Source organism: Diprion similis, chromosome 4, assembly GCF_021155765.1.
Source record: "Diprion similis isolate iyDipSimi1 chromosome 4, iyDipSimi1.1, whole genome shotgun sequence".
Lineage (NCBI taxonomy): Eukaryota > Metazoa > Arthropoda > Insecta > Hymenoptera > Diprionidae > Diprion > Diprion similis.
In genome coordinates this window covers 25,508,607-25,527,670 of record NC_060108.1, presented here as the reverse complement: position 1 = coordinate 25,527,670, position 19,064 = coordinate 25,508,607, and the positions used below count along the sequence as shown (strand labels likewise).

Below are 19,064 nucleotides of genomic sequence, written 5' to 3'. Positions count from 1 at the left end.
ATAATTCTGTATTCTATATACTTTATACTTTATTCAACATTGTGTCAAAGCATTTCACAAGTATTACATTTTATGATTATTTCTTAATCATGCTATAATACATTACATATAACCGGCAATATCTACATTACTAATTCCAAGATGATAGAAACCCATTTCTTTAAAACAAACAAAAAAAAAAAAATTACTTCCTTGAGTCAATTTTGAGACCTTGAAATCTCTGAAAAGTCCTTGAGGCTTTTCCTATTACATCAATGACCTATCAGTTAAGATAAATTCCCAAATCGCGAACATCGGTGACTGAGTAATGAAATTGATCTAATAAACGCTAATCTTGTGGGGCTTTCTTGAGAGAAGGAAGGTCCCAATTCTGCATGCCTGGTTTCTTTGACACAGCCATATACACAAGAGCTCCTCGTCCTGGTATCGGCTTTACCGCCACGTACGTTCTGTGATCCTCAGACCATTTTGAGTGGAACTGAATCGTCGGCTGATTGACCGTGTCTTTTAAAATTTCTTCCGCGGACTTGCCAGTGAATTCATCCTGATGTTGAGTAATTTTATTTACATTTCATGATGTCGTGACACGGGTAAAAAGTTCTAGAATTTTATATAATTTTGTAATAGATTTTACCGGGTAATCCAAAAAAGCCAAACTATTATCCGGATCACAGAGTAAATCTGGCTCAGACTCTAAACAGCCACGCAGAACGCCGTCGCGCAGAACTTTCACCACGTACGACAGAAAAGCGTTCCTATTTTTCTTTACTTCCAAGTCGGCTGATTTTATGTTGCTTACTCTGATAAGCCATTTAGTTGCCAATTGTATCTCTGTTGAGTTGATATAACACGTTACATGAGTCAACCAAGAGTAGTAAATAGCCTTTTTTCAGATGCGGTACACAACCTTTCTTATTGCCTAAATTCTTGAGCAAAAATTTAGCTATCTTCATTTTTCTGTTGAACTGTTCGTCGTACATTAAACCGATATCTCTCAGTGACATTTTTTCCATTTTGATTATTTGAATTTTCTGCAGTTTTATTATCAGTAAAAGGTTAAGTTGAAATAAAATTTGGGGTGAAAAAGATTTTAAAAATCGAGAGCAGAGTCAGAACCGGATATTCTATCTCGCAATGATGATTCAACAAAGTTCTCTTTTGTTTATTTAAAAAACAAAAACTTAAATAAAAGGCTTCCTAGGTATAAAAAACTAATATTCTTCGACACATTCTCGTCATTTTCATATATATTTATTCATTGCCATTTCATTTTGCCGGTTACATTTATCCTGAAACCGTTAAATGCGGCAGTGTTCTTGAACGCGTCAGAAATAGTGGAAATTTTCAAACGCCGACGGCTCTTCCCGCCGCAAACGGTTTTGACTCTCCTAGTGAATTAATTCGTCCGCGTCGTGCGCACATCTCGATTTCTACTTCCGGTTCCGGCGCGCCACCTCCCCTTGTTGAAAATTTCAGTGTTTCCGTCGTTCGCCATCTTGGCATCGTTTGGTGCGGAAGACGGAGCGGTGGATTATTTTGCTTAATTTGGTGTGAATACGCTATCCTATTGTCAGTGAAAGTATACAAAAGTAGTAAGAAAATGAGCTACGGCAGGCCGCCGCCCCGTATCGACGGCATGGTGTCGTTGAAAGTCGATAATCTCACCTATAGAACAACGCCGGAGGATCTGAGGCGCGTGTTCGAGCGATGCGGCGAAGTTGGAGATATTTACATACCTCGTGACCGATTCACCCGTGAGAGTCGAGGCTTTGCCTTCGTCAGGTAATCGTGCATGAAATTACTCTTTTACCTTGCATTCCAACCGACGATCGTCGCGCGTTATGTTAATTGTTTGAAAGTACATAAAACGCGTACGTACGCCGTAAACGGACCCGTGACGTCAGCAGTCACACGCAGCTGCCGCTCAATATTTTTGCCCCGTCTATTTTCAGTTCCGCATTCGTTATTCTGACTCTTGTACTATACGCTCCGGTATACTTTTCGCAGATTCTACGACAAGCGTGACGCCGAAGATGCACTTGACGCCATGGATGGACGTCTCCTCGACGGCAGGGAGTTGAGAGTTCAGATGGCTCGCTATGGACGGCCAACTTCACCGCACCGAAGCCGCGGAAGCCGACGTCGTGGAAGGTTGGTCTTTCTTCTATAAATCAGTCTCTCGTTTCATTGTTGGCAGATTTCCCTCTCTTGAATCTCATTGTTGCATCAAGATATCGATAACGTACTTGGTAGTTTTGCTAGTTATTCACAACTCCGTTAGGTTGGATAGATGACTGATAAGCGAGTAATGAATTTTTGTTCAGACATTCTTACTGATACATCACCTATTATGAGTATTTTGTAATTGAAATCATGAATCCTTTTGTTCAAGTTTTGGAAAGAAGTAACGAATTCAATTATTCGAGTCAAGATTCATTTTCAACCGCGGATCGTTTACTTCAAATACCCTCATTCATTTGTCAGATCACGTAGCAGAAGCAGGGACCGTAGACGTTCACGTTCCAGGTCTCGGTCTAGGTCACGCAGTCGCGATCGAGATCGCAAACGATCTTACAGTCGCAGCCGAAGCCGTTCCCGTTCGGACAGCAAGAGTTCTCGTGGCAAGTCACACTCGCGCAGCAAATCGCAGGAAAGACAGAAGGATAGCCGTTCGAAGTCAAGGTAAGCAGTACTACGTATGTATCTTCATACCATTTGTAATCAATTAAATTTTTGTGCCGCAAACACTGGAATAGTTTTGAGTCTTTAGTTGAATCTGGAAAATAATCTTTCTATTATTCATCTTTTTGCTTGTAGGGATTGAAGATAATATGGCTCGAAGTGTATAGCAGGGAACTGATGGATGTGCTCAGTTGCAAAAGCAGTAAAGCATTCTGACAAAACAATAAAGGTATTCCATTATACTCTGTACCTAAGCCACATTACCTTGTTCACATCTTTCTATCATTTATTATATTACCTACAATGACGCACTTGGGTGGGTTTTGAATAAAAAGAACCTAGTTTAATTTTAATGTAATATACATAAACTACATTAGCAAAGACTTGAGAAAGCTACGTTTTTAAGAATGAAATCTATAACAATTTAGACGTTGATTATTGTTGCTGATTTAGATTACACCCTTAGTTAGCTTTTATCATGAACATCAGATTTTACTTTGCCATGCTCTTTCTCGTTATTAAATTTGATAATATAAATAATCCGACGTTCTTGTGATCTAAAACAGTACCATGTTGACGTTTTTTTTTTTAACACCGTATAGAAAATCTAAAAACAAAATAAATAAACAATTACAGTTGTATGTGGATTACGCTACAGTTAAATAGCTGTATTCCATATTTTTGTATTACAAGTTTGAAATTGTCATTGAAATTAATGTCTCACTTATTTCTAAATTAAATTCATGAGAATTGTAGAAGAAAATAAAAGCTGTTTCTAGCTTAAAATTTTGTAGTGTTTAAAAATAGCTCTTGAAACTTTTCAATGTTTTTGCTTGATGTTGAGTTTTCACATGATCGTATGGATCACATTCTCTAACTCAGATGTTTCCAAATTTCTTTGTTCAATTACGTGAAAAAGCTACAAAAACCGTTCGAATTCAGTAATATATTCAGGTACTACAGGTAGATTTACAATTGAAACAAAAATTAGAACAAGTAATTCCACACCCTATAGAGATTGGAACATTAAACTGAACTTACTTTACCTTCATAACTAATTGACGATTGACTCTAAATTTGTGCAAAAACATCTTATTCAGATATTGAATGTAGTTTTGCTCTCATTACCCTTACTTAGTTTAACCCTACCTGAGCATACGAATTTTCTTTAACTTGTATGAGAAGGTGAGAATCATGATATGTCCGAGCGTTAAACTTAAGTTCTATGTTCTGTAGTGCGATTTACAGGTTTGTTTGTGTAAGTTTGCCATTTATAATAAAGTAAATTATGCTGCAAAGGCTAAAATTTTTGCTTAAAATTGAATCAACTAATAAAAATGAATGTTGTATGAGTCTAGAAAACTGTAAATGTTCTCTCAGTGATACATCAAGGAATTAATATTTCCTGTAGTAGTTTTGACTGTCAATAATTACTGCATAATTTTTATTGTATGATCGATGAAATTTGATAGGAATATCTTCTCAGCCATAATCATAACATTAATGATAATAATAATAAGAAGAATAACAATAGTAGTAATAGTAATATTCATAGAATCGTAACAATTGTAAAATGGATGGATAGCCTACAAGTTGCCTTTGTATTCTCAGATGAGTTCGAAAGTATCATTGCTGACTTTATTAAAGTTTCACTTGATAAAGTATTCCCATGTAGTTAATCAATTGGCAACAATGGGTCCAAGATTTTATATGTCTGGTATGCTTTCATACTTGATATTATGAGCTATTGAATTAAGACGATCTTGATAACATCAGATTATTATTTTTCTTTTTTTTTCGGGTTATTTTTGTCATGTGGATTAATTGTAAGTTTGCATCAGTTTCATAAACAATGTTTTCTTCGTAATTTGGAAATACAATTTATCTACGTGCTTGTCTTGGGAAACAGTATTGTGTGGGTTTGACTGCGCGCATTTTTGTAGGTCCTCATAATTTGTGAACCAAAGTAAAAGAGTTGAAATCTGTACAGGTTCCTTAGAGGAATGATATTTTTAATATACACTCACTAGTTGTACACTGAATATAACACAATACATGGTAAAAAAGAAAAGTATGTGACAAAATTGGTAGCGTGCTGGGGGGGTGAAACTATGAGGTACATATAATATACCGATTTCGGTATCCTTATCATTATTGCATCTTGAAAATGCTGGCTTAAATGATCATCCATCTCATTTCATGTATCCCACGAATTTAAGGTTTTGTTAAGAGAAAAAACACATGACATCCATTTGATATCCGCTTGAATCGTCAATACTTGTTTAATATAAATGGTAAAGTCAAATATGGAAGCAGCAAAGTTATTTCATGTAACTAAGTTGTTATTTTATGGTGCCACAGGCGGTGGGAAGGAGTGGCGTGGCGAGTGTAGCTGATGATGGGGGTAGCTGAGTAAGCAGTAAGCCGAGTAGCGGGGCTGTAAGCAGTATGCAGTGTGCAGTAGCGAGCGAGCGGTTGGTGGTCTGGTGAAAGCGAGTTCGCGACCAGTCAGGCGAAAGTGTGCGAGCGTAAGCAGTCTGGGGGGTCAGAGTCCTGAGATATTGCTGAGAGCACTCGAGCACAGAAATTGCGGAAAGCAGCCAGAACTACGCTGTGCTGTCGCAGCCGATCTTTACTCGCAGGTAGCACGAGAATCACCAGACCTCGCAAGCAGCAACGCATATAGCAGCAATGAACAGAGTCTACCTTTTTATACGTATTCATTAATATTCCTGATCACGAGATCCATATGTGGTTGTGTTCAAGTGTTTACTGAGTGAGAGGATGGCTGCAAAACAGAATGAGTAAAAACGTATGAATTCGACCCACTTGCCATTCTGTCTTCTTCCTCGGATACTTGACTAGGAAATTTTACATATTTATGCGATTTGGTAGAGTTGGTAAACACTGTGTTTTGAGCGAATCTCCGAACCAATAATACATCAGTTTCAATTTTTTTTTTTCTTGTCCAGCCCCCTCAAATTCTCATTAACGAACCATTGATCTCAAAATCAAGAATTATTGGTGAACGTGTACAAAGGTTTCTCGATTCCCAGTAAATTATAAAGAAAACAGTTTACTGTTGATCATCATTAATTCAATTGTAATAAATGATAATCAAGGGCATAATCTTTACAAGCAGTCTTATGGGTTTGTTTATTGAAGTCTATTGTTTGTGCAAGGTTCTGAGTTGATACATGTTCAATTAATTATGTTGCTCTAATTTTCACATTCCATAAACGTTATATTTGTGTGAAATCAACAGTAAACGTTCTGAATGGGCTTGCTGATCTATGTTACTTTGTGATGGAATTATTATTCATGGGTTAATATGAAAGACGCCTTCCGAGTAGTAGTTTACCATTGAGAAAATTGCCACTACTCCTTAATAAATGGCATAGGCTGGGGGTATCATGTGTTTTTGTGTATCTGAATTTCAGGATTTCGACAATCAACAATTTTCGTAGTTGCAAAGGTAAGATCTTATATAATTGGTGATAATATAAAGAAAATGGGGTATTTTTCAGATTGTTGAGTCGATTTGTTTTGTATATCATTTTTGAAAACCAACGTGTTTTTGGCGTAGTTCCAAAATGAGACAAAAATCTCAAAAATCTTGTTTCAGTGATCAACATTTTTAAGCCTAAATTCCCAGGTGGGCCAGCGTTCAATTTTATTCTTTTTGTATCTTTTTGAAGAACGATGACATAAAAGCAATAGTCAGTTTATTATGGGTTTCTACCTGAACTTGTTGATGTGTAATCTAAGATTTTGATAATTTTTTTCGTATTTCTCAAACTATTTTTTTTTAAATAGTCAATCAGAGTCGAACGGTTAGTAGACGGCTGTAATTTATAAATCTGAAAATGCCCCAAATGCACAACTATACGTATTTATAGAAGATTCTCCGAGGACTTCAAGGGATGTGGAATGTACTTTTTTGAGATGACAATAAATACAATTTTTGGTAACATTTCTTGACTTTTAATAACACCATGTTTGTGTTGCACACTATCTTGTAAAATTGTAATTAAATCTTTAGGACTACTTCCGCAAATTGACAAGTTTACGTACTAGTTTTTTGCATTATTATTTCGAGATTTTTTGCTCCTCGCATTAGGTAAATTGATATATTATCTAATTTTACATAAAGAGATTTGATAGAGATTTAAAAATATTTCTGTATATCTATGTGTACCCACATAAACATAAAAGTATAATTTGAGATTCGTATTAGATACGTTTTAGGATTAACGTAAAATTGTAATAAAAGTAAAAAATGTGTGCATGCATGTAGAGTAATAATGAGATAAAATAACAATGTCTAACAATTCTGAGATCAACCCTCCTTGATTTTAGGTTTCACTAAAATATGTGGTTGCAGAATTCTTCCAATCACGTATAGTACGGCCACAAGCACTTGGCCCACATAGTAAACACTGCTGTAATAGTTGAGTGCATCTCGCAATTTGAGTACTTGGAAAGAAGCTGCTAGATAGGACATGCAAAAAGTTTTCATGAACCATCCCATAAAACCCCAGCCTTTCTTTGCCTGTAAGAAATTCAAGTTTTCATAAACATCGAAACGAATAACTTTATGCTGCAAAATACCAGAAATATCGTTGAATTAATTCTTGTTACATGTAAACCTGTACTCACCAGGCTATTCTCTTCACTTTGTTTGTAGAATTTCACGTAAATGTCGTCCATCGGCAAGTAAAACACGACCGAGCAAATGCAGATGTAATAACCGGCATAATATCCATGCCATAGAGCGGATATAAGAAATGTTGCTGGTACTCTGAGCACTTTGTGAGGAAACCTTTTATACACATATGCAGCCATCCAATATTGTGTGCAGGTGTTCCACATCTTCATGGCTACCCTGACATTTGTACAGCTCTCAACGCCCCATGTGTTGATGTTATGAATAGTCTCAAAATCGATATCTTCAGCCGTTATCTTCTCCGGATTTTTACTCCTTTAAAAGAAACAGTAGGAGTAGTGATCGAATAAATCGTTTCATTTCTAAATAAAGAAGGTGAAAAATATCATTCATTCTCACAAGTTTTCAAATGCCTGATAGTTTTTTGGTCCTAGACCAGAGATTGTCGTACAGCTCGTTGGATAAGCTCCTACTCCAGCCATAGTGCAAACACATTCGGAAAGTGCCATGCCTGCGTAGATCCTCATTTTGAATACGAAAAATGATGGGTAGATATACCAAATTCGGTACCAGAAGCTACGGTTCATGAATTCATCCGCCAAAAAGTACTAAAAAAAATTGAAAGAAGACATGTGCTGTATAAAATAAAAAGATTCGTATAAAGATCAAGTTATCCATTCCATCGCATGAAAGTAGGTTCATTCACCTCCGAAGGATAATAGTACCCTAACAGGAGGTAGATTGTAATATGCACTGCAATTTCTTTCAGTTTACTAAGTGTGACTCCCCAGTGATCCGCGATTTGGGCAAATGGTCTATAAATTGAATCCCAGTATGTCCTGTAGCGATAGTACGGTCCTGAAAATAACAAGTCGTTAAGACTCTATGTCATTACTGCGCAGTGGATAACAATCATATTTTTACTGATTGATTCAACATGCAAGTCATCATGCACAGCCCATTTGAATATTACTTATATAATCTGGTATAATGAATATTGAGTTCCGGATCTGGGGCGACTGTATTTGAATTTTAAATCTACATTAAATACTGCAAGCAAGATTTTTTGTGAAAATCAGAACAAATTTAGATTACAAACATTACGAGTTTATAATTTGGGAAAAGAAAAAATACTTATGGGTAAAATGTAAGCCGTTGCTACTATAACTAATCGTTCAGTTAGTTTATATTGACTGAAGAGATCAATGAGAAAGTTGATAATTTAAGCCTGGCAGGGATCAAGGACTTTTCCAACTATGATTATCAATAATATTGAGAAGACATGATAGAAAAGCAAACTAGGAATACATTGATAATATCATGGCTTTTTATCAATGGATATTAACTGTCAGATATGAGTTGCGATTTCAAAAACTAGTTTTGATTTTCTTAATCAATCAATTTCCTTGAGAGTTAAAAGCTATCAAATAATGCGACGAAAGTTGTTACCAGTCAATATCCCCGCGTAGTTAAAACCATAGTGGAAAACATCAATGAATCCAACTTTATCAAAAGCTGGAGATTTGGCACCCAATGGATCATCAGCTGGGGCCGTTGCAGCTGAGTTTATTTCAAATGCCAGTCCCACCAATTTCAGTGTCAGCATCATCTGTATCATATTACCAGGTCCCGATGGTAAAGACAATCCGTACCAATCAGCCAGCCGAAAGAAACCCAGCAAGTAGAAAAATGTGAAGGCAAAACTAACGACGTGACATTGCCTAAGGATTGAGAAAAAAATGCATATGTAAATAATTATTATTGTGGTTTACAGGTGGAAATAGCTGACTGAACAATAAACACAGTAATAGCAATCTAATACACTGAAAAAGCGTACTTCCAAGATAATCGAGTAACAATTACTGCGTTCACAAGGGTGACGATTATCGGATGAATTATTTGCGATCCAGTAGCTAGGAATGCCACTGCAAATCCGACTCCAGTGCCAGCCCATTGCTTTGCTAGGGGGTCTTTTATTTTTCGATAGAAGTGCCCGAACCCGATACAGAAAAGAAGCAGTAAGACGTAGACGATGTCGTCCCACGACATTTTTCTTCACGGGTCGGCTCGGTGCGGAATTTTTCAATGTCGAGTAGCCGTCAGTCCCATGTAAATAGCAACTCGCTAGTTGCAAATGCCAGCCAGTCAGTCCAGTCGATCCGAGGCGCACGGCGTGACTACCGACTGCTTGGTGCGTGTGCCGCAGCCACTAATAATAAGTACAGTTTTATGGAGTGAGCATCACACACATGCGCGTAAGCGTGTATCTCTCAATGCCGGTAGGCATAATTCAGGGTAGGGACTCTTACTGCATGGTTGCGACCTTGCGACTGTATTGTAAAGCGGTAGCAGCTACTGTGTGCAAACGAATGCCATATACTTGATTTAGCTCAAATATTTGATGGCCGATAGCCTCCTCCTCTGGGTAAATACACATCATATCTAAAATAAACGTTTATTTTGGGTAGGACTGAATAAAAGATACTTAACTAACTGAAGGTAGCACAGTGGGGAAGTCAACAATAATGCCACTATTATACGGATAATGAAACCATGCAAAGTAGAAATTTCATATTCAGCTTACTTCTAGAAGGTAAAGGAAGGTCCCGCGTGTATCGGCTTATCCACGTTCCTGCTTTCATGCTTCTGCGGCGAGTAATAAAATAGAAATTGCGTTTGTAGCTGATCGATAAAGAAGATTGTTGTATATTTTGACGTGATCTCTAAATATAACATACTCATGGCCCTCTTTACTTCCCGCTCACGAGGAAACAAATGTGGTTTCGATGAAAAGACGATCAATCATATAACTTTTCAATGCAATGGCTCGTGTTCCGGGGATCGAATATACGAAATGTACGCTGAAATCGAGCCCCGTGGTACAACCTGCATGGAATGACTATGATGGAGCGTTACTATCTACCAACGGAGGTGGTGATCCACAACTCCCCGAAGGACTGTTGGGTTTCCTACCTCGGGGGTGTTTACGACTTGACAGATCTCTGCAGCATGTATCAGGACAGTGATCAGATCAAACCGATCCTCGCCCACGCTGGCAAAGACATAAGCCACTGGTTTGATCACCGCGTAAATGATATCCGACACTACATTCATCCAGTAACAGGAGTCGCCGTGCCTTACTGTCCGCATGGACCTATTCCTGACGTCAATCCTGTGGCACCAACTGCGTCCTGGCGACCCTTGGATCGCTGCCCATGGTGGCTAGAAGAAAGATACAAGATCGGTAGTCTTACTAGCAATCCGAGACCCTGCAAGGTCTTGAACGTCCTCGTCGGTACCCAGGCAGTGATATCGGTGAGCATAAAAAGACAGAGTGGACGAGAAAGTGGAAAGCTGAAACCGGGGTTTATCTTCGTCAATGTTGGACTAGGGTAATAATTACCGTGTACAGGTTTGCGAGGAGGACAACATCGAACGCATCCAGGAACGGTTTTTGGGCTTTAACAACCATGGCGCTTCGTATACTTGGAAATTCGAAGGAAAAGACATTGATTCTCGCTGCACCTTGACCGAAAATGGGATCCCTGATGAGAGAGATCGATTCATTGCCGCTGGACTTCCAGATGATTTTTATATACCTTGCCTGCTTTGCTACTACAACGACGATCTTACTGAGGCTTGAAATTGACAAAATGACAAATAAATGGATCTTATTGCTGGCAGACGAGATGGTTTTTATTCAAAAATAGGTCTCATTTAGCAGTCTTGTTGAAACTCTGTCAGCTAACGGGTTCAAAAGACTAAACTTCTATGATCAAGTCTCACCACCTTGTGAAATTTCAGTTGAACATTATGAATCTTTGTGATGGTGAAACTGAAAACCTTTCTATAAAAATGATTGTACGTTTAAATAGATCTTTCATTTATACAGGGGCTTGATCCTCTGAAGATGGGTAGTATATATTACCTAGAAATATAAGACGAAGGTGAATTTTGCCAATTCTTTGGATCCCGTCTTGCATTGATCAATTCATACTCTTGACACTCTGGCGATTTCATTTCACTATTAACAAGTTGAAAAACATGAATTGAGACCATTTTTACGAACAAAGATATTCCTGGGTTATAGGTATGTGTGTCTTAAAGTATATACACTTGAAGAAAGCATAATATGCCTTTTTGATCTAGCAGACTCTGATTGGCCGACTCTCGCCAACGCTTCGAATGAATCCACTAATCTCTTCGTGAATCGGTAAAAATGATGACGAAAAACCCAAATGAGTTGCCTTTATTTTTTCTGCGCCTTTCTAAGCAAAAATTTTTTTGATAGTTGGATTTCTTATGTAATGTTCAATCATTCTTTTGTCTTACACCACTCAGGCAACTTGTTAAAGTATCATAAGACACTGGCACCAGAACATTTGTACTACGATTAAGGCATATTCAATAAACTGAAACTAAAACTTTGAATCTATGAGTTTGTCATTTATCTTTCCTTCCTCTTTAAGAAGTGATTGCAAATTATTTTTTTTGTCATTACTTTCGATCAATGGATCGCTCAGCAAGCGATCACAAACTCTCTCGAACAAGTAAGCATGCATTCAGACATACAGCGAGAACATCACAAGCGATCCATCAGTCAATCTCTGTTTTCGAGCGAACTCTCAGAAGCAGATTCTATCGTTTTTTGGCTGTAACTCTCGATTCGTTGCTCGCAGCGTATACAGCCTGCGCTTGATCGATTTTTCTCGCAAAATTACGTCGGAATAGTGCCTTAAAGAATTAATTCTAGCACTTTTCGAAGTCATCGAAATTTTCGCGAGAAATCAAAAGAGGTTAGCCTTACTTTTTTGGTCATTTTCGGAGCCGGAAATTTTTCGTCTTGGAATCGATTTGTATGACCCTTTCTAGACTAATTCGACCCCCAGGAACTCAAAAAAACACTTGAAAAAGAACGTAGGACCAACAGCGGAGAAATGAGGATGAAAATGAGCAGTTTTTTGCCTGTAACTTTTCAGCCATTGCTCGCAGCGTATTGGGACTGCGCTTAATCGATTTCTCTCGCAAAATTACGTCGAAATAGGGCATGCAAAAGTTGATCGCAGCACTTTACAAAATCGTCGAAATTTTCGCCAAAAATCCAAAGGGGTTAGCCTTACTTTTCTGGTCATTTTCGGAGCCGGAAATTTTTCGTCTTGGAATTGATTTGTATGACCCTTTCTAGACTAATTTGACCCCCAGGAACTCAGAAAACACATAAAAAAGAGCGTAGGACCAACAGCAGAGAAATGAGGATGAAAATGAGCAGTTTTTTGCCTGTAACTTTTGAGCCATTGCTCGCAGCGTATTGGGACTGCGCTTCTCCGATTTCTCTCGCAAAATTACGTCGAAATAGGGCATGCAAAAGTTGATCGCAGCACTTTACAAAATCGTCGAAATTTTCGCCAAAAATCCAAAGGGGTTAGCCTTACTTTTCTGGTCATTTTCGGAGCCGGAAATTTTTCGTCTTGGAATCGATTTGTATGACCCTTTCTAGACTAATTCGACCCCCAGGAACTCAGAAAACACATGGAAAAGAGCGTAGGACCAACAGCAGAGAAATGAGGATGAAAATGAGCAGTTTTTTGCCTGTAACTTTTGAGCCATTGCTCGCAGCGTATTGGGACTGCGCTAAATCGATTTCTCTCGCAAAATTACGTCGAAATAGGGCATGCAAAAGTTGATGGCAGCACTTTACAAAATCGTCGAAATTTTCGCCAAAAATCCAAAGGGGTTAGCCTTACTTTTCTGGTCATTTTCGGAGCCGGAAATTTTTCGTCTTGGAATCGATTTGTATGACCCTTTCTAGACTAATTCGACCCCCAGGAACTCAGAAAACACATGAAAAAGAGCGTAGGACCAACAGCAGAGAAATGAGGATGAAAATGAGCAGTTTTTTGCCTGTAACTTTTGAGCCATTGCTTGCAGCGTATTGGGACTGCGCTTAATCGATTTCTCTCGCAAAATTACGTCGAAATAGGGCATGCAAAAATTGATCGCAGCACTTTCCAAAATCATCGAAATTTTTGCCAAAAATCCAAAGGGGTTAGCCTTACTTTTCTGGTCATTTTCGGAGCCGGAAATTTTTCGTCTTGGAATCGATTTGTATGACCCTTTCTGGACTAATTCGACCCCCAGGAACTCAGAAAACACATGAAAAAGAGCGTAGGACCAACAGCAGAGAAATGAGGATGAAAATGAGCAGTTTTTCGCCTGTAACTTTTGAGCCATTGCTCGCAGCGTATTGGGACTGCGCTTAATCGATTTCTCTCGCAAAATTACGTCGAAATAGGGCATACAAAAATTGATCGCAGCACTTTCCAAAATCGTCGAAATTTTTGCCAAAAATCCAAAGGGGTTAGCCTTACTTTTCTGGTCATTTTCGGAGCCGGAAATTTTTCGTCTTGGAATTGATTTGTATGACCCTTTCTAGACTAATTTGACCCCCAGGAACTCAGAAAACACTTGAAAAAGAACGTAGGACCAACAGCAGAGAAATGAGGATGAAAATGAGCAGTTTTTTGCCTGTAACTTTTGAGCCATTGCTCGCAGCGTATTGGGACTGCGCTTGATCGATTTCTCTCGCAAAATTACGTCGAAATAGGGCATGCAAAACTTGATCGCAGCACTTTCCAAAATCGTCGAAATTTTTGCCAAAAATCCAAAGGGGTTAGCCTTACTTTTCTGGTCATTTTCGGAGCCGGAAATTTTTCGTCTTGGAATCGATTTGTATGACCCTTTCTAGACTAATTCGACCCCCAGGAACTCAGAAAACACATGAAAAAGAGCGTAGGACCAACAGCAGAGAAATGAGGATGAAAATGAGCAGTTTTTTGCCTGTAACTTTTGAGCCATTGCTCGCAGCGTATTGGGACTGCGCTTAATCGATTTCTCTCGCAAAATTACGTCGAAATAGGGCATACAAAAATTGATCGCAGCACTTTCCAAAATCGTCGAAATTTTTGCCAAAAATCCAAAGGGGTTAGCCTTACTTTTCTGGTCATTTTCGGAGCCGGAAATTTTTCGTCTTGGAATTGATTTGTATGACCCTTTCTAGACTAATTTGACCCCCAGGAACTCAGAAAACACTTGAAAAAGAACGTAGGACCAACAGCAGAGAAATGAGGATGAAAATGAGCAGTTTTTTGCCTGTAACTTTTGAGCCATTGCTCGCAGCGTATTGGGACTGCGCTTGATCGATTTCTCTCGCAAAATTACGTCGAAATAGGGCATGCAAAAATTGATCGCAGCACTTTCCAAAATCGTCGAAATTTTTGCCAAAAATCCAAAGGGGTTAGCCTTACTTTTCTGGTCATTTTCGGAGCCGGAAATTTTTCGTCTTGGAATCGATTTGTATGACCCTTTCTAGACTAATTCGACCCCCAGGAACTCAGAAAACACATGAAAAAGAGCGTAGGACCAACAGCAGAGAAATGAGGATGAAAATGAGCAGTTTTTTGCCTGTAACTTTTGAGCCATTGCTCGCAGCGTATTGGGACTGCGCTTGATCGATTTCTCTCGCAAAATTACGTCGAAATAGGGCATGCAAAAATTGATCGCAGCACTTTCCAAAATCGTCGAAATTTTTGCCAAAAATCCAAAGGGGTTAGCCTTACTTTTCTGGTCATTTTCGGAGCCGGAAATTTTTCGTCTTGGAATCGATTTGTATGACCCTTTCTAGACTAATTCGACCCCCAGGAACTCAGAAAACACATGAAAAAGAGCGTAGGACCAACAGCAGAGAAATGAGGATGAAAATGAGCAGTTTTTTGCCTGTAACTTTTGAGCCATTGCTCGCAGCGTATTGGGACTGCGCTTAATCGATTTCTCTCGCAAAATTACGTCGAAATAGGGCATGCAAAAGTTGATCGCAGCACTTTCCAAAATCGTCGAAATTTTTGCCAAAAATCCAAAGGGGTTAGCCTTACTTTTCTGGTCATTTTCGGAGCCGGAAATTTTTCGTCTTGGAATTGATTTGTATGACCCTTTCTAGACTAATTTGACCCCCAGGAACTCAGAAAACACTTGAAAAAGAACGTAGGACCAACAGCAGAGAAATGAGGATGAAAATGAGCAGTTTTTTGCCTGTAACTTTTGAGCCATTGCTCGCAGCGTATTGGGACTGCGCTTGATCGATTTCTCTCGCAAAATTACGTCGAAATAGGGCATGCAAAAATTGATCGCAGCACTTTCCAAAATCGTCGAAATTTTTGCCAAAAATCCAAAGGGGTTAGCCTTACTTTTCTGGTCATTTTCGGAGCCGGAAATTTTTCGTCTTGGAATTGATTTGTATGACCCCTTCTAGACTAATTTGACCCCCAGGAACTCAGAAAACACTTGAAAAAGAACGTAGGACCAACAGCAGAGAAATGAGGATGAAAATGAGCAGTTTTTTGCCTGTAACTTTTGAGCCATTGCTCGCAGCGTATTGGGACTGCGCTTGATCGATTTCTCTCGCAAAATTACGTCGAAATAGGGCATGCAAAAATTGATCGCAGCACTTTCCAAAGTCATCGAAATTTTTGCCAAAAATCCAAAGGGGTTAGCCTTACTGTTCTGGTCATTTTCGGAGCCGGAAATTTTTCGTCTTGGAATCGATTTGTATGACCCTTTCTAGACTAATTCGACCCCCAGGAACTCAGAAAACACATGAAAAAGAGCGTAGGACCAACAGCAGAGAAATGAGGATGAAAATGAGCAGTTTTTCGCCTGTAACTTTTGAGCCATTGCTCGCAGCGTATTGGGACTGCGCTTAATCGATTTCTCTCGCAAAATTACGTCGAAATAGGGCATGCAAAAGTTGATCGCAGCACTTTACAAAATCGTCGAAATTTTCGCCAAAAATCCAAAGGGGTTAGCCTTACTTTTCTGGTCATTTTCGGAGCCGGAAATTTTTCGTCTTGGAATCGATTTGTATGACCCTTTCTAGACTAATTCGACCCCCAGGAACTCAGAAAACACATGAAAAAGAGCGTAGGACCAACAGCAGAGAAATGAGGATGAAAATGAGCAGTTTTTTGCCTGTAACTTTTGAGCCATTGCTCGCAGCGTATTGGGACTGCGCTTAATCGATTTCTCTCGCAAAATTACGTCGAAATAGGGCATGCAAAAGTTGATCGCAGCACTTTACAAAATCGTCGAAATTTTCGCCAAAAATCCAAAGGGGTTAGCCTTACTTTGCTGGTCATTTTCGGAGCCGGAAATTTTTCGTCTTGGAATCGATTTGTATGACCCTTTCTAGACTAATTCGACCCCCAGGAACTCAGAAAACACATGAAAAAGAGCGTAGGACCAACAGCAGAGAAATGAGGATGAAAATGAGCAGTTTTTTGCCTGTAACTTTTGAGCCATTGCTCGCAGCGTATTGGGACTGCGCTTGATCGATTTCTCTCGCAAAATTACGTCGAAATAGGGCATGCAAAAGTTGATCGCAGCACTTTACAAAATCGTCGAAATTTTCGCCAAAAATCCAAAGGGGTTAGCCTTACTTTTCTGGTCATTTTCGGAGCCGGAAATTTTTCGTCTTGGAATCGATTTGTATGACCCTTTCTAGACTAATTCGACCCCCAGGAACTCAGAAAACACATGAAAAAGAGCGTAGGACCAACAGCAGAGAAATGAGGATGAAAATGAGCAGTTTTTTGCCTGTAACTTTTGAGCCATTGCTCGCAGCGTATTGGGACTGCGCTTAATCGATTTCTCTCGCAAAATTACGTCGAAATAGGGCATGCAAAAGTTGATCGCAGCACTTTCCAAAATCGTCGAAATTTTTGCCAAAAATCCAAAGGGGTTAGCCTTACTTTTCTGGTCATTTTCGGAGCCGGAAATTTCTCGTCTTGGAATCGATTGGTATGACCCTTTCTAGACTAATTTGACCCCCAGGAACTCAGAAAACACTTGAAAAAGAACGTAGGACAAACAGCAGAGAAATGAGGATGAAAATGAGCAGTTTTTTGCCCGTAACTTTTGAGCTATTGCTCGCAGCGTATTGGGACTGCGCTTGATCGATTTCTCTCGCAAAACTACGTCAAAATAGGGCATGCAAAAATTGATCGCAGCACTTTCCAAAATCGTCGAAATTTTTGTCAAAAATCCAAAGGGGTTAGCCTTACTTTTCTGGTCATTTTCGGAGCCGGAAATTTTTCGTCTTGGAATCGATTTGTCTGACTCTTTCTAGACTAAATCGACCCCCAGGAACTCAGAAAACACGTAAAAAAGAGCGTAGGCCCACAGCAGAGACATTACGACGCAAAGACCAGCAGCAAAAAAATGGTGTCAATATGTCTTTCGTTTTTCGGCTGTTACTCTCGATACGTTGCTCGCAGCGTATTCGGACTGTGCGCAATCGATTTCTCCCTCGAAATTACGTCGATATGCAGCATCGACGAATTGTTTCTAACATTTTTCAAAAAGGTTCCAATTTTCACAAAAAATACAAAGGGGTCAGCCTTAAATTTTTTCGGATCTAAAAATTTTATGTCTCTGAATTGATTTGTCTGACCGGTAATAAACGATTCGGACTTTCAGAAATGCAGAAAAGATAAGAAACAAAGCGTAGGACCGACAGCTGAGGAGATACGAGGAAAACACACACTTATTTATTTCCCCATTCATTTATTCCATCCAAAGTTATATAAAACAATACAATTTTATACATATCTAATCCTGCCGATGTATACATACATCTCACCTGTGCGCAGTGCAGAACTCAATACATACTTACAAACTATAAAAATTGCCATCTTATATGCTACTTTCTATCCTACGCTGCTGGAGCATATAATAGTCGTATAATATATAGTCAACTTCATTAGAGAGTGTTCAATCATTTTTCTATCTTGTTTCTTCATTTATTTCTATATTATTTGACAACTTGTTGACGTACTATACCGAGACACCTGAACACTTGTACTAGAATCAAGGCATATTGAATAAACTGTAACTGAATTGAAACAAATACTTTGTAGCTCTAAATTCGTCATTTTCCTTCCCCTACTTTCCGAAAACCTAGTTACGAATTCGATGTTTTTTGACTGTAACTCTTTATCCGTTGCTCGCAGCGCATTCGGACTATGCGCAATAGATTTCTCTCGCAAAATTACATCGAAATAGGGCATCAAAGAATTGATTTAGCATCTTCAGAAATCGTGAAAATTTTCACCAAAAGTTCAGAGGAGTTAGCCTTATTGTGTTTTTTTTTTTTTGCTTAGCAAAAATCTCTCGTCTCGAAATCGAACTTAATGAACATCTTCAAACCAATTGGACCCCCAGGCATGTGAACAAGACATCTAAAACGGTGTAGAATCAACAGCTGAGAAGTTACGAAGAAACCCAAGCTTATGGGCTGTAACGTTCGATCTGCTGTTGGCAGCGACGTTACACGACAAGAAATCGTTTTCTCTTGCAAAATTATGACCGCATTGCGTACAATCCATTTATCGTATTTATTTTCAAAACCTACAAAATCTTACAAACGTTAGACCTAGGAGTCCTAATTAGAAAATTTCTCATTGTTTTTTGGTCGACAAAAACCATGTACTAGCGTGATTCGAAAAAGAAATTAACGAAATCTCTTGATGTCGAAATCATAATTAGACAATTTATGCATAAATGTATATAGTATAATTTTGAGCAAAGGAGAGGTATTTGTTCATTATTCAGTACAATTATAACACTTAACATATATTAACAACTATTATCTTAACAACTCATATTT

General features: G+C 38.7%; 4 protein-coding genes across 7 annotated transcripts; 2 read left to right on the top strand and 2 right to left on the bottom strand.

Annotated features, from left to right (window-relative positions):
- Positions 1-11: 11 nt before the first annotated feature.
- On the bottom strand, positions 12-1,136 carry LOC124406099. Its single transcript, XM_046881473.1, has 4 exons — positions 908-1,136; positions 635-831; positions 306-544; positions 12-147 (listed from the first exon to the last, which is right to left on the bottom strand). The coding sequence occupies exons 1-3, from the start codon at positions 1,011-1,013 to the stop codon at positions 329-331; spliced, it is 519 nt and encodes a 172-aa protein (XP_046737429.1). The 5' UTR covers positions 1,014-1,136; the 3' UTR covers positions 12-147; positions 306-328.
- Positions 1,137-1,469: 333 nt separating this feature from the next.
- On the top strand, positions 1,470-6,382 carry LOC124405348 (serine/arginine-rich splicing factor 2-like). 4 transcript variants are annotated; one of them, XM_046880170.1, is made up of 6 exons: positions 1,471-1,782; positions 2,008-2,151; positions 2,485-2,682; positions 2,818-2,911; positions 5,044-5,324; positions 6,123-6,382. In XM_046880170.1, the coding sequence occupies exons 1-4, from the start codon at positions 1,601-1,603 to the stop codon at positions 2,822-2,824; spliced, it is 531 nt and encodes a 176-aa protein (XP_046736126.1). In that variant the 5' UTR covers positions 1,471-1,600; the 3' UTR covers positions 2,825-2,911; positions 5,044-5,324; positions 6,123-6,382. The 4 variants fall into 4 exon arrangements, with proteins under 4 accessions (XP_046736129.1, XP_046736128.1, XP_046736126.1 ...); XM_046880173.1 differs by having other exon boundaries at positions 1,470-1,782; positions 2,527-2,682; positions 5,044-6,382; XM_046880172.1 differs by having other exon boundaries at positions 1,470-1,782; positions 2,494-2,682; positions 5,044-6,382.
- A 268-nt stretch (positions 6,383-6,650) lies between these two features.
- LOC124405344 (lysophospholipid acyltransferase 7) lies at positions 6,651-9,521 on the bottom strand. Its single transcript, XM_046880162.1, has 6 exons — positions 9,186-9,521; positions 8,798-9,069; positions 8,055-8,206; positions 7,748-7,956; positions 7,342-7,663; positions 6,651-7,234 (listed from the first exon to the last, which is right to left on the bottom strand). Exons 1-6 carry the CDS (start codon positions 9,395-9,397, stop codon positions 7,022-7,024), a joined length of 1,380 nt encoding a protein of 459 aa, XP_046736118.1. The 5' UTR covers positions 9,398-9,521; the 3' UTR covers positions 6,651-7,021.
- Positions 9,522-10,089: 568 nt separating this feature from the next.
- On the top strand, positions 10,090-10,991 carry LOC124405950 (cytochrome b5 domain-containing protein 1). The gene is made up of 2 exons (XM_046881219.1): positions 10,090-10,663; positions 10,761-10,991. The coding sequence occupies exons 1-2, from the start codon at positions 10,244-10,246 to the stop codon at positions 10,989-10,991; spliced, it is 651 nt and encodes a 216-aa protein (XP_046737175.1). The 5' UTR covers positions 10,090-10,243.
- Positions 10,992-19,064: the final 8,073 nt, after the last annotated feature.